This window comes from Gordionus sp. m RMFG-2023, chromosome 1 (assembly GCF_954871325.1).
Source record: "Gordionus sp. m RMFG-2023 chromosome 1, tfGorSpeb1-WG-v2, whole genome shotgun sequence".
Taxonomy (NCBI): Eukaryota; Metazoa; Nematomorpha; class Gordioida; order Chordodea; family Parachordodidae; genus Gordionus; species Gordionus sp. m RMFG-2023.
The window spans coordinates 87,679,085-87,695,719 of NC_088775.1; the positions used below are offsets into that span (position 1 = coordinate 87,679,085).

Here is a 16,635-nt window from a genome sequence, read left to right on the forward strand (position 1 = left end):
AAAGAATCTTGTATCTTTTTCATTTTCTTGACTAAAGATACAGATACAGATTCTTTTTAATATTCATGTTTAAAATTTTACATATCACTGTATACATTTTATTTTCTTCGAAAATTTTGTATTGATTTCCATATTTTTTTCTGCCATATTTTAATATATTGGCAGCAAAATTTACCTGTAAAATTAACAACTCATATTAAGGTAGAAAGATAAAAAATAACACCAAAACGAAATAAGTATAGATTATATTTCATATATAAATGTATCTCGATAGAATATCATCACCAATTTTATGCAATATTTTTAATTTGTAGGATGATTACCACTCATGGTGTGAAATTTATTTATAGAAATAAGTTCCCCTGAATTATATCCCAATCTTGAAATTTGGAAATTTTTTTAAAATAAAAGTTAAAAAAGACAATTTACAGGCTAGATGTAAAACCTGTATAAACAAAAAAATGATAAATTAAACACAATTTTGTTAAATATAATAAAGTATATTATTTATGTGTAAAAATTCAAGTTTACAATATTTTCAACCTTTATTAAAAGCTGCCTAAGATGGTATGGGCAAAAGATTTTAATTTTCCTATTTGAATATAATGTGGCTTTCTTGATAACAAAATCACATCCATATTTTAAGAACTTATCGATTGAGTCGGATAATAAAAAAAATAATTTCAAAATATCTTAATAAGAGAAGCCCTGAATGTAGTATCAGAGTATATGATCAAGATCAAACGATGATTATTTATCTTTTAGTGAAACAAATGATGCTGAGTTCAGTTATACAAATAATATTGGGAGGTTTTAAATTATATTAAGTCGAAATATATTATAAATGCTTAATTATTATCCTTGCATTAAGGAAATTTTTTATACATATAATACTGAAATACCCTCATCAGCTCTAATTAGGGTTATTTAGTTTTGGTACAATAATATTTCAACTCCAATTAAAAATACTAGTCTCCCTTCTTATTCTATGGTAAAATGCCTGATTATTATAATTAACTCATCATTTAATGTTTTATAAATTATTGTAAATATTCATTCTTGTTATATGTTATGTTATGTTCTTCACAAATAAATAGTAAAAATTGTATTTTATAAGCTATTTTAATTTAATTGGTAATGATAATTTAAAAGTATCTTAGATACTCTAATTAAGTACTAGTATCTGTATTTTTTCACAAAGAATCTGTATCTAGATTCTTTTTCAAGAGGACCTGCCCAACTCCGTGCATAAGAAATTTAAATAAAATTAACAATGATTATAGATCTTTAATTTAAAAATAAATATTGGCGTATTAAATTCTATAAAATTAATTAATAAAATAAAATATTTCTACAAGGCGCGTCGCTAGCCTTTACAATCTCAGGGGGCTCAACTTAAAAATATTTTATTTTGCTTGTAATTTCCTAATAACTATTTTAGTGGTATAACTATGAACCTCTGAATATTCTACCCATTTTGAATACGAATTTACCACTAAAAAACAGGGGCGTCGCTAGCCTTCCAATCTCAGGGGGCTCAACTAAAAAATTTTTTATGGGGGGCTTCGCTCCCCATACCCTTTGCGGGCCTTCGGTCGGGTTTTATAATAGTATATTGTATTTTTTTTTAAATTTGTTAACTCTGAATAATTATTCTGAATTTCATATTTTGTCATTTATTATATTATGCATACAAAATAAACTGGCATATAAATAATTAAAACAATGCAAGACATTTCTAAAAATAATATTTTTTAATACAAAATCTATTTGCTGTATAAAATATTTTCGATTGCTGATATAAAAAAAATTTGCGTCTAAAGAATTACAAGTGATTTAAAATTAATTCATACATAAGCCTCAATTGATAATAATAAAAATCATATAATGCAATAATATAATTCTTAGCAACTTACATTGACAAAGTTTATGAAACTAATATAACTCTCTGTTACCATTTTAGACAATGTTTTATAGAATGACTAATAAGGAAAAATTTATAACCTAAACCAAATCAACAATTCTAGAAGAAGAGAGTATAAACGATTAATCTAAATCATAAAACTATTAAGTGGTTAGAGCTTTATCTTAGATGACATGATGGAAGCTAAAAATTATTGTGAGATATTAAATTTCTAAAAGATTATATTCCATTTTAAATGATATATAAACGACTACACAGTTGACCATTATTGTTAATCTAAAATATGCAATAATATGCTCTCAGCAGCTGTAGTATTATTCATAAATTACATAGCAACACAAATAATAGATGCTAGTTAATTTTCAGTCATAGCCATGACACCCACGATGTAAACTAATATAAGAATTTATTATGTTGGATAAATTGATAAAATAAAAACACTAAAAATCTTTGGAAGAAATAATTATGCAAATATAATTCACGGCAATGCCATATTAGAAATGAAACATTTTCTAACTATAAAATAAGGATCGAATGATATGATGAAACAATTAAGATTTTATATATTTTCGCACCACCTTGGTATATTATATCTTAAAATAATAGTTGTAATAATATCAAAAATATACTTGTATTAAAAATTTAACTAATTACTGTTTTTCGAAAAAGAAAAAAATAGCTTTCCTAAAAACACGTAAAAAAAGAGAAGAAAAGATATTAAATTTACTATATCTATTGTAGGATAAATAATAAAATGTTTTATTTTTTTAAATTATTTATAATTAAATCGATGGCGTTAAATACTTGAATGCAAATTGTTATTATATTTATTATCAAAAGCATTTATATAAAATTAATTATAATATTAGTAATATATTATATAACTGTCAAATACGTCTATAAAAGTGGCATTTTATCTAATATTTTATAAACAACTGTATATAATAGAGCATTGTAAACTATATGTTTAATTTACAAAGAAATCTCTTATACTTATTTGGACCTTGAAAATTTTTTGGAATAGGCATGATAATAAAATTTAAAAATAAATATACAGTTGATTAGTCATTTTGAACTCGGCTAATTACAATATTAAATTTTTTAGTTTTCAATTAATAAATGATTATATTTATTTAATTAGTATTGTTTAAAATAATAGTCAATTATGCTTCAACTGTTAATGCTAAATTAATATTTAGTGAGTGATATTGATATATTTTTAACATAGAATTTGATCGCAATCTGACATAGTTAAAATATAATTTATATGTATTAATCTAATCTAATAATTAAAATAGTATTCATTTAATAAAAATTTAGATAATCTTATTAATTTTTAAATAATAAAATTAAATCTATATATTACTCAATAGAATTATAAAAGAAATTGTTCAGGGGCGAGCAATTAAAGAAATTTATTTTTAGTTTTAAGGAGTCATTAAAAAAATATTTTTTGCTTCAGGGGGCTATTCAAATTTTTCAGGGGGCTCGAGCCCCTGCGCTCCCCTCCTAGTGCCGCCACTGACATTGGCATAATTTTCGGTAATTGTTCCTCACTTTTTTAAAAAATTACGCTAACTTGACGTTTTAAAAACGGTTATAACTTGGTTGCGGTTAGTGATACCGATATCCGGTTTGGAGATTATTAACTTAGATATTGAGTACTAAATAATTGCCAAGTTTCAAAACAAAACTTTTTTATTTTAGGTTTTGGAAAAGTGCCAACACCTTCTTATTTTGCTCATAACTCACGAACGGTTTATTCCGCTGTTTTCCTAATAGAAGAAATAAGGATCAATTAACGGGTTACATAATGGTATAAGTTTTGGTAATTAATCCTCAAGTCGTTCTGTCAGCTTCAAAATTTCACACTTTCCTTATTTTGCTTATAACTCATTAATCATTGATCCGCTAATGTCTGATTTGAATATCAATCAGGACTCTAAATATTGGCATATATTTTAATTGATCCTCAAGTCGTTCCGCCCTTCACGGACCTGAATGTATTAAAATTATTTATTTTATTTTGGCAGAAACCGGTTCAACTTTTTTAGAAAGTTTCTTTTAACGTTTTCAAAAAATAATTATATCGGTTCAGATATTTATAAAGGTTTAGCGGTTCATTCTAGTTCACTCAGGGTCCCTGACAGTAACCCAGAATCACTACCATCTAATACTTTAAATAATCTTAAGCCCTCTATTGCAACAATTATAAATATTTTTTCTTCTTGCTTTCCACTTCCGAATTCATTTTTAATTTGATCTATATTCGGACTTTTCATAGCCATTTGTCATCATAGTCTACTGTTGAAACAACTTAAGGTTCAATTTTAAAATTTTTTTCATAATTACCTTATTGGTACTTTTTGTTTTTGCCATAAAAGGGGCGGACTGGTGACGCTACGGCCTCGTGGACATTTTTTTATAGCGACCTCATTTATATTTTGCGGGCCTTTGCCCCGCTTTTGTCCGGTCTTCGACTGGGTTCCCTGAAATGGCTTTTTCGATTTACATGATTTTTATTACTTTTTATTTTTGAAAATAAGTTCAAACGATACATAAAGAAATATATACGATAATCATATATTTTATTTAAAAAAAATGCACATCTAAAATCATATTCATTACCTATATAAAATGATATTCATTGCAACTATATATTTTTTATTGATTTACAACGATATTGCACTATAAAATCTATTCATACATAACATGTTAAATATAAAAAAATACATACTCAATATATCAAATCAATTAATTACACATATAAAATTATTGCAATTATACAATATTACAGAGAATAAAATTGCTGCACTTATAAAATCAGGCACCGATCATATTGTAAATAGATATTAATAAGATTCAAATAAAAGAATTAAGAAAATATATAATTTTTACGTTAATAAATCTCTCATTAACATTGAACCTATGCGCAAATATACAAGAATTCTTCTATTTCAACCTGCGCTAATAGTTCTCGTTCAACTGACATCATTAAAAACTCTTATGATTTTTCTTGGTTAATATTAACTTTCAGCCTATTTTTATAATTTTTAATTTATTAAATGCTTTCTAGCAATTAACCTGCGTAAATGACTAAGTTAAAATGTATTCAAAGCCAAAAATTAGTGAATGCACTTGTGTGCATATTTTATCTTTTAAAAATCTCATACACGCATATTAAACACTTGTTACATTTATTATCACACTCTGAGTTATTATTATTCCATTTTCTTCATTTGACTCCTCACTTGTACATACTATATCATCGTCCATTTCATTTAAAACTGCTACCAAATCTTTGAATACACTGGCAAATGAACATAATTCGTTACGTAATTTAACACTCAATATACATGCCAATTGTGCTAGTTTTTCCAGGGCCTTTTCAGAAATACCTTTGCTATTTATTTTATCAAAATGACTTGGATGCAAATATTTCACATTGAAAATAAGCTCTCAATTCGCAGAAAGCCGTTCTGAGTTTATAATTTCATCAATTATAGGACGAAATACTTCGAACCTATAAAAGTCAATCGATTCTTCGGGACCATCCTGGTATTTATTTATCACTATATATTCTCTTCGCTCGTCCTATTCAATTGGCAGAGCATTCTGTACCCTCATACTCTCCGGAAGCTTTAAATATGAAAATGTTTCATTTAAATTGGAAGCCATTTCATTTCTTTATTTTGAATCGATACAGATGCTAATTTTTTAGAGCCCCATTATTTCAAAATTTTTCAAATATATTATAGCTTAACCTAGAATCTTAAATTCACATAATTATCAAGTTTTTGTCTCAAATGATTTATTATCTATTATAAATTCAATGATATATATAACTATGTATAAATTGAAGTGCATTTATCGTTGAGAGCAAGCTCACTTTACCATATATCCATCTAAGGGTTTTTTCACGTGTCCATCACCTTCTCTCACCTATTTTTTGCAGCCTTCTCAACTTATTTTGGCCAGATGAATTATTCTGTTTCATCCAAGCACCCGTCCTTTTATCTGATTCACCGACCTAGATTTTAATTGATTTCAATTAATTAAGAACAAGAATGTTGGTTATATTATTTCAACAATAAATCAATATATAAAAATAAAATATAATTAATTAATCAAAACTTAGCTTTCACTCTACTCAAACGGAAGCGTTTCCACTTCATTTGAAGAAAAAAACAAATAAAAGAACATGGTAATGAAGTATAGCGTCAAGCGATGTTAAAGATATTTTATGCATTAAAATATAGTAAACGACATGACAATTCTCAAGGAATGTGATATTCAAATCATAGAGATATCATTAAAAATAAATAAATGATAAGAGAAAATAATGTGAATATAATATATTTATTTTCTAATCAGACTCTTTTTTGATATTTTCCTCTGATCGGCCTCAAAAATTGACCTTTTTTTGCAGCCTCGTGGGCAAAATGCCCACCTGGTCTTATGGCCAGTCCGCCCCTGGCCATAAATAAAATCTTAAGAAATCATGAAAATTCATAAATTGTTTCAAAAAGAGACTCTGATAGCGAATTATGCAACAGGTTTCTGATAGTTCAAAAGGAATGTTGGTTTAAAATGCCAAAACAAGTTGAGAAAATATTTCCACTATTTTTTAAATAGTATATAAAACACAATTAATTTACTACATTAAATGGACTAGTAAATTTATTCTACTAAGACTACAAGGCTTAAATCTAAAATTTTTGAAATTAACTTATTTGAATTGCGGATCCAAAATTATAACGAGTTATAGCTAGTTAACTTTAAATAGGAGTTAAAGTTCCTCAAAAATGTAAATAGTTACATTAACAGCAATATAATGGGAGGGTTTGCCCCCCTTCCCAAATACGTCAATATTATATTATAAAATTGTACATTTATAACCTTATTCACTTAAAAAATTTGAAATAAATAAGGTTGTAAATGTTGAAAATTAAAAATTGAAGCTTAAATATTTAATCAATAAAAAAGTTACATCTTTATAAATAAATAATTCTATATGTAACAGAAAGTTATTCTTGTAATGACGTTGTGTTTAAGTAACCATTATTAATAAGATTATTATATTATGCAATAATGTATAACAGATATTATTTTTTATTAATTCCAAATTCCATAAAATATATTTATAAAGGGAAAAAATTAGCGACATAAATCCAAAAAAACTGAATCACAAATTTACTGTAAATATTTATAATATAATATATAGCACAAAGAAAGTAGATAGGGGATATAAAATAAAATTGCAAATATCATAATTAATCATGTAATAATAAATATAATTATATTTATAAATCATGTCAAAAAATAAAGTTATTTTAAAATTTTACAAATTAATATATATAAAATAAACAATAATTCGTTAGGGCATCTTTTGAGCCAATCATGATGATACGGGCTATTTGAAATATCTATTAAAAGTCCCGTGACCAGTCCTGTATTCATTAGCATTTCTATTACGAACATTGTCCATTCTCTTAGCTTGTGGTGGCTGAGTGTGCCTTGGATGATTCTCGGTGTAATACGAAGTTAAATTATTACTCATTTTACTGGAGCTGTTAACGTTAAATCGTCTTTCCTCACTAAAACTTTCTGGACGCCTGTGTGTACTATACTCATCCCTATTTTCTGACAAGGAAGAAAGGTTACTAAAAGAAGATCCATACTCCTTTTCATTAAAATATAAAAAATATTAATTTGGCTCAATATTTGAGAAAAATATTCATTATTATTTTAAGTCAAATATCTCATCTTCACAAACAAAAAGTTCCGCTTTATAGGCCTTATCTAATATCTACAAAACGTTATTATATAAATAATTTGTAAATTAAAAATGTTTAAAAAAACATTGTTTCTCTAATTCAGAATAGAATATTTATTCAAAAGAAATGTTTTTATTAAAATTCTTATCTTTTCCAAAATTTAATTAGAAACAGAATGGCCTCACGCAAATATTATGTTCTTCAAACTGCTGACCTGATTATCGCGCAAAAAAGTGCCGACTTGGATTAGACTGGACTTCGACAGACCTACGTCAGAGGCCGAGCTAAGAACACCAAGGTTATGGTTCTTAAGTTTTGATAGGAAAGACAATTTGGTAGGATCGTCGCTTTTCTTTTTAGGGTATTTTAATTTTTCCAAAACGGGCGGTTTCTGAGGTATGTTTTGATGTGAAGGTGGGGGACGAGGCACATAAGAAGTTGGCCGATAAGGAAGAGGTGGGGCGTGATGAGGAGGTGTAGGGTTGTGAGGGGGTAGAGGGTGTCTCACAAGTGTAGGATAAGCATGCTCATCTGGATAAGGATGGGTGTAGGGAGGTGGAACAGGTTGAAAAGGATTATGAGCTAGAGGTGGTGGCGGATACCTAAAATCATGAGAAGGGGGTTGGATTGGAGGTGGGTATCTGTGATTATATTGAAGAAAAAAATAGATTTAACATAAAATTGCCATAGCTATTTTAATAGTACTGCTTATACATAATTTTTTCAATTTAAGAAAATTCGTCCTTGTTTTTATATATCGTCGCTTGATATTTTGTTTAATCATTTCCACTTTTGTCAAAAATGACTTTTTTATAAATTAATTATGTAAGAATATATTTATCTATTTATCAGAGTTGTTAAAGTATCTGTATCTAGAATGTAAGTATATCTAAATACTATTTTAAAGGTATATGTAATGTAATTAGATACTTTTATTTAACGCTTTTTTTACATTAAAAATAAAAATATTTTAATAGAAAATTTATTTTATTTTATAAATAATCATGCAGTGTGATACGCAGGCATGAACTCGAACCCTGATATTTGGCTGAACAAGAACCTCGAGCCATTTTTTAAATGTAGGGTTAAGGGTTAAAATTTTTTTTAAATTATAAAAAATTTGAAGAGTATTAAAAAAATAACATGTAAAATATTTATATATTAAAAAACATTTAAATATTTTCGTTAATAATGTCCCAAACATTCTAATTCTATGAGTTAAATCTCTAGGATTGTGTAACAATTTTGGCTAAAATATCGGGTGGGCTATTTTTAAAAATAAAACCGCTTAACAACACTATCTCCAATTGTAAAAAAATATCATGGTATTTTATATAATTAAATGCAGAAGAAACATTAAATATACACATATTTGAATTTTAAAAAATATTAAGGCATCCTATAAAGTTGAAAAAAAGTGACAGAATAATCTAGTTTTAAGGCGACGATAAACAGGTAAATCCTAAATGCGAAAAAATGTATATTTTAAAATATTGCTTGAAATATGTCGATGTTAAAGTTGAAAATAATTTCTCAAAAATTCATATATGGCTTAAAATTTTATAAATATTCATTTTTTAGATACCTTTCATTAAATTATTAATTTATAAAATAAGCAAGAAAGAAAATGTAAGATTAAATAAAATTCAACTTTTTAGTGTAGTAATCTAATTTTAATTATGGGCTGCAGTAATTTTAATTAACACATAATTTTAGTAGCTATTGAAATAATTTAGTTATTATTTATTGATAAACAAAGATTTATTTAGGGGTGTAATGATACAACATTTTGGAGGCTGATACGATATTAAATTGATATCGACCAGTAGCATATCCAGGATTTTCTTATGGGAGGGGGGGGGGGGGGGGGTGGATATTTTTTGGGACTTCCAAACCCCCCCCATACCTGGCCTTAGGCCTGGATCCGCTCAGCGCGTAACCAATGAGGGGGAATTTCCTCCCCCCCATTAAAAATTTGACTGTTTTTATAAATATACTTTTAAGCGAATAAAAATTTTAACCCCCCCCCCTTCCCAATCAAAATTTTGCAAATTTTGGAATATCAATTTTCCAACATAAAACTTATTTTTTATAAATAAATTTTATTAAAATTTATTTTCCTTGTGAGTACATTAACATTATTCAAAAATATTAATAAAATAGAGGAATTTTTAATCAAAGAGATTGAAATCAAAGGCAGAGGCTGCCCACCCCATTTGCGGAGATATACAGAATTATATTTTAAGCTGCGTGCCCCCATTTGTGAGTAAATAAGAAAATTATAGAACTAACTTTTTTTTGTGTAAATTCTAACATTGTTTTATTAAAACCAACCTTGTTCTTTGTAATCAAACCTGTTTTTTATAAACTCTAACATTGTTTTTTTTTAAATTAACTCTGTTTCTTGTAAATTCTAACATTGTTTTTTTAAAACTATTTAAATCTAATTTTATAATATAATATATTGTGACAAACATGAATAAGCTTAAAACAAATTCAAAAATAAAACTACAAATAATGACATACTTTTATCATCTTATCTATCAATAATACCAAAAATGGGCACCTAGCTTTAGCGGAAATTATCAAATGGTAATTTATTTTAGTATTACCCTGAATTCATAGTGAAGAGCGATTGCGATCGATCGCAGCGATTTTCATTCATTTTGCAAAGCGATTGTTAAAACAGGCACTGTTTACTACGGATACGACTTTATATTAATTCAAAATGGTAGCCATCCTCAAATTAATATTTTTTTACAGAATGATGTTGAAGAGTAGAAGATTAACCCTGAATTCATAGTGAAAAATTGTAGCGCGATTGCGATTTAGACGCGATAGATACAAAATACAGTAAATATCATATCGCATTCATAGTTATCGATCGCGCGATTTGAATCGCAAAAGCAAATCGCCGCGATTTTTTGAAAACACAAATCATTTTGTATTTATCGCGAGATTTTGAAATAGTGCTTCGTTAAATACAGATTTTGGTTAATTTAACTCAAAATTTTATTTAGCACTATATTTAAAATAAAATGAATTCAATGGCAACATTTTTCGAAGATACAATAACAAATAATAATCAAGTTAAAATTATGATTATTTAAATTTTTTTTTTTAGAAAATAGATAAATCTTTATTTATTCTTTCAGTTAAAGAGTATGAGTGCTTATATAATAAGCACCATCATTTGTATAAAAATGTTATTTATAAGAACAAGGTTTGGAGATTATTAGCCCAAGAGTATAAAACTACTGGTAATAATTATGCATACATATTATATTTATAAATTTTTTTAGGAACATCTCTCAAATCTCTTTGGAAAAATTTGAGAGATTGTTTCATTAAAGAGAGACAAAAGATAGTAAAATTGAAAAGTGGGTCAGCTGCAGACCATCATATCACCTGGCCTTTCTATCAGGATATGCTATTCTTGGTAGAAACCTTAACACCTAGGTCTCCTCTTTAGATAAAGAGGACTCTAATTCTATAGAGGTTACTAATATTTTTAATGAAATGATAGGAGAGATAGATGAATGTAAAATATATCAAATGATATAGTTATTCCTAAAGATTCTGTATCACTAAATCTTAATGATCTGGTAATTAATATTATCTAAAAACTTATATTATTTTTATTTAAGAATCTATACCCAGTGTTGCATCTAGTTCTTATTATAAAAATCCTAAGAGAAATAATAATAATATGGGTAATTTATATTTTTTGATAACTTTTAAATAGATGAATATAGGGACATAATTAAATTAGAAAAAGAAAAATCATTAATAACATTGGAATTGCTTAAAAATAAACCTACTGAATATGTATAATGTTACAACAAAAATTAAATATTTCTACCATACAGGAAAAAATGATATATCAAAGAAAATATTTGATATTATAAACGATTAATGATTAAAATTATTTTGTAAATATTTTTGTATTAGAAATATATATTTTGTTAATATTTATATTATTTGAAATAAAAATTTTGTGAAATACATTGAATGATATAATTATTCCCAAAAGTCCTGCTATAATTAAACTTTGTACTGAATTTGGTAATTAATAATGAAATATATAATATTTATAATGAATGATCTTTATCTTAGAGAAAGTTTAAGGACATTGGTAATTTTTGTTTACTTGCTTTATAAAAATATTTTAAATAGATGAATTTAGAACATCTATATAACTTTTTTAGTGACATATTCCTACAAATATATTTAATGAGTTTAGACTATAATGATAATAACTTTATTTTTATTATAATATATATGAAACACAAAACAAGATATTTATATAAAACACAAAATAAATATCTATAATATGGGATTTTTATATAAATATAAACATAATAAATTTCTATTAAACTATGCAATACTTGTTGCTGATTTTATGGATTGTGGTTTAAATAATTTTTTAGGGGGTGATTTTATTTTAGGACTAAAAGAAATATAACTTTCCTTATAAATAATTATATGTAGTAATGTGCAAGTTTTTATGATATATTCAGTTAGTGATAGTTTTGTGTCCATAGGACGATCAGGCCTTTAATTATCGGATATCTCGTGCTAGGATACAAGTCGAATGTGCATTTGGCATCTTGGGAGCTAAATGGATGATTTTTAATCGTCCTATGAACACAAAACTATCACTAACTGAATATATCATAAAAACATGCACATTACTACATAAAATAAGGAAAGTTATATTTCTTTTAACTAAAATAAAATCACCCCCTAAAAAATTATTTAAACCACAATTCATAAAATTAGCAACAAGTATTGCAAAGTTTAATAGAAATTTATTATGTTTATATTTATATAAAAATCCCATATTATAGATATTTATTTTGTATTTTATATAAATATCTTGTTTTGTATTTTATATATATTATAATAAAAATAAAGTTATTATTATTATAGTCTAAACTCATTAAATATATTTGTAGGAATATGTCACTAAAAAAGTTATATAGATGTTCTAAATTCATCTATTTAAAATATTTTTATAAAGCAAGTAAACAAAAATTACCAATGTCCTTAAACTTTCTCTAAGATAAAGATCATTCATTATAAATATTATATATTTCATTATTAATTACCAAACTCAGTACAAAGTTTAATTATAGCAGGACTTTTGGGAATAATTATATCATTCAATGTATTTCACAAAATTTTTATTTCAAATAATATAAATATTAACAAAATATATATTTCTAATACAAAAATATTTACAAAATAATTTTAATCATTAATCGTTTATAATATCAAATATTTTCTTTGATATATCATTTTTTCCTGTATGGTAGAAATATTTAATTTTTGTTGTAACATTATACATATTCAGTAGGTTTATTTTTAAGCAATTCCAATGTTATTAATGATTTTTCTTTTTCTAATTTAATTATGTCCCTATATTCATCTATTTAAAAGTTATCAAAAAATATAAATTACCCATATTATTATTATTTCTCTTAGGATTTTTATAATAAGAACTAGATGCAACACTGGGTATAGATTCTTAAATAAAAATAATATAAGTTTTTAGATAATATTAATTACCAGATCATTAAGATTTAGTGATACAGAATCTTTAGGAATAACTATATCATTTGATATATTTTACATTCATCTATCTCTCCTATCATTTCATTAAAAATATTAGTAACCTCTATAGAATTAGAGTCCTCTTTATCTAAAGAGGAGACCTAGGTGTTAAGGTTTCTACCAAGAATAGCATATCCTGATAGAAAGGCCAGGTGATATGATGGTCTGCAGCTGACCCACTTTTCAATTTTACTATCTTTTGTCTCTCTTTAATGAAACAATCTCTCAAATTTTTCCAAAGAGATTTGAGAGATGTTCCTAAAAAAATTTATAAATATAATATGTATGCATAATTATTACCAGTAGTTTTATACTCTTGGGCTAATAATCTCCAAACCTTGTTCTTATAAATAACATTTTTTTACAAATGATGGTGCTTATTATATAAGCACTCATACTCTTTAACTGAAAGAATAAATAAAGATTTATCTATTTTCTAAAAAAAAATTAAATTTAAATAATCATAATTTTAACTTGATTATTATTTGTTATTGTATCTTCGAAAAATGTTGCCATTGAATTCATTTTATTCTAAATTTAGTGCTAAATAAAATTTTGAGCTAAATTAACCAAAATCTGTATTTAACGAAGCACTATTTCAAAATCTCGCGATAAATACAAATGCTTTTGCGATTCAAATAGCGCGATCGATAACTATGAATGCGATATGATATTTACTGTATTTTGTATTTATCGCAATCGCGCTACAATTTTTCACTATGAATTCAGGGTTATATTATATATAATTATTTTATGCAGTTTTGTTAAATTACCTAACTTTGACCATCTCTATTTTGTCTTAGTCAAGCTTAGCTCAAGTAAGTCGAGTCTCAACCTGAAGTTTGATTAGAATATTTCTGAATAAAAATATAGCTACGCTGTTTTATAGTTGACTAAAGATGGTAGTTTGACGACACTAATTTTATGAAATTCAAAATTATTAGTGAGTTAAAATTAATAAGTATTTTAATTATAAATAAATATCTAATTCTTTTAAAATATTTTTCATTTTTACTTTAAAACAGAAGAAAAGGCTGAGCATAAAAAATGTACAAATATAAATTAAAGGAAAAAATGGTAAAGGTAGGTAGCATATATTTTATAAAAATTAGGTTAGGCATTAGTTATAAATTTTAATTAAATTAAAACTATTTTATTGATGCCCTTTAAATATTCCTTCTTACTTATAATGCTTCTGAGGTTTGGTGAATTATAATCTATATGAATACCATTCCATATCGGAATTTGCTATAAGAATATTAAATTTGATAGATATTAATAGTGTGGAATTTTTATTAATGATCATAACAATTGCTAATTAAATATGTTCATTTTCATTTCAATATGTATGTTTGAATCAGTGTTGTTAAAATAGCGCACTACTTTTTTCAGTAGCGGTAGCTTTAGCTGACTACTTTTTTAAGTAAATAGCGATAGCTCGCTACTTTCAATTTTACATAATAAATACATCTAAAAATTATTAAAAAATATTTTTTATTAAATCTAAAATTATAATCCTTTTATTTAATTTAATTTGAAATTTACATTTATATTTAAAAATATACATTATAAATCTAGTTATTAAAAATGTGTGAGATTGTTGAAGATAGCGAAATTTCTTTGGAAAATGAGAAAAATATAGATTATCCTATCCCAAAATTCAAAAAATACTTTAATCTTGAAGAAAAAATTACTATTGGATATAGGTTTCAATGCAAGAAAATTTTGCCAACCACTGGTAGAGTCTAGGCTAAAAGGCATTGAGAAAAGGACAAAACTATTTTTATTTTCTATTATACAATTATATAAAATGAAAGATTTATTGCTTGATTAGCCATAATTTAAATTGGCTTAATTTACAACACAATCTATAATATTAATATAGTATTAATATAAATTTCAAAATTAATATATTATTAATTACCTTGTGTATAATAATTATATTTTTAAAATCTTAATTTACCATAATTTAATACTATTTTAATATTTTTTTTATAAATGAATTTAAATCTCAGATAAATTTAAATTTTGAAAACTAAAAAGATATTCTTCTTATTTTATTTAATATAATCGCTTTATATAAATTAGATTTCCAGATCTGTATGATGATGATAATGTAATAGCATCGTTAATCCTAGTTTCAAGTTAAATTGGCCATACATTAATTAGACTGAATCTAAAGGGCAACTTGATAGGCTGATGGTAACGTTAAAAAATGTCATGCCTAACCACGATACTAATACTATAGCTAGATCGATACCGCGGCCTTCCATAGTCTATTTTTTTTGAAATAATAATATTATTGAACCTCTAGATGCTTTTTTTAAATCTAAAAATACTCATTTAAATATCTTTTATGATTTTTCCATATAAAAAGTGTGATTATTAAATTTAATACTCCGTTGCCCTCAAGTGCTAGTGCTGAACATATTATTTAGTATAGCAAAGCTTATACTTTCTGATCGTCGCTCTAGACTTGGGGATGACAGTACCGAAATGTTATTATTATTAAAGTGCAATATTGAATAAATTATATATATATATGTAACAAATTATAGTCATGTTTTTTTATCAATATTTTATTTGTGGAAATAAAATTATGTAAAAAATATTTTAAAAAAATCAAAATAGAGTAAAAAATACAACTATTCTTATGAGAATGAAAAATAAATTTATACAAATTATTTATTATAGGGCAACCGTGGGATATATATAATTTCCTAAAGAATGATTTAACTCCTCAAAAAAAACTGGAGATTTTGGACATTATATATCAATCAGATATAATTTTCCCATTTATTAGGGACACAACAACAAAGAAATTAAGGTTCCAATATGTTTGGTTATCAAGGTGGCCATGGCTTGCATTTTCTCCAACTATTAATCGTGCATTCTGCAAGAATTGTGTTTTATTTGGTCCTAAATTTGCTAGAAGAGCTCAGCAAAAATTACAGAGCTTAGTATTAACACCATTTACTAAATGGAAAGATGCTACTGAAACTTTTAACAACCATCAAAATAATAAGTATCATATTGATGCACAACAAACAATATATTCCTTGCAATCTATCAAAAATGGAGAATCCATGGATATTATTAGAATAATAGATACTGGAGAGCAAGAACTTACCTTGCAAAATAGATCAGACTAAGGCCAATAATTGACGCTATCCTGGTATGTGGCATCCAAGGTATCGCTCTTAGAGGTCATAGAGACAGCGGTGCGATATTTGATAATGATAACAACAATAACGATGTTAACCTTAAAGCTATTCTTCGAAATAGATACCTTGGAGATCCAAAAATGCGACCTACTTG

At 25.7% G+C, this 16,635-nt stretch overlaps 1 protein-coding gene across 1 annotated transcript in view; it reads right to left on the reverse strand.

Annotated features, from left to right (window-relative positions):
- Positions 1 to 7,090: 7,090 nt before the first annotated feature.
- Positions 7,091 to 16,635, reverse strand: part of LOC135931482 (uncharacterized) — a 29,522-nt gene continuing 19,977 nt past the window's right edge. The window contains exons 12-13 of the mRNA XM_065468618.1: positions 7,916 to 8,342; positions 7,091 to 7,607 (exon numbers count right to left, since the gene is read on the reverse strand). Coding sequence (XP_065324690.1) covers positions 7,338 to 7,607; positions 7,916 to 8,342 — 697 coding nt within the window. The 3' untranslated portion in view covers positions 7,091 to 7,337. The remainder of the gene's footprint in view (positions 7,608 to 7,915; positions 8,343 to 16,635) is intronic.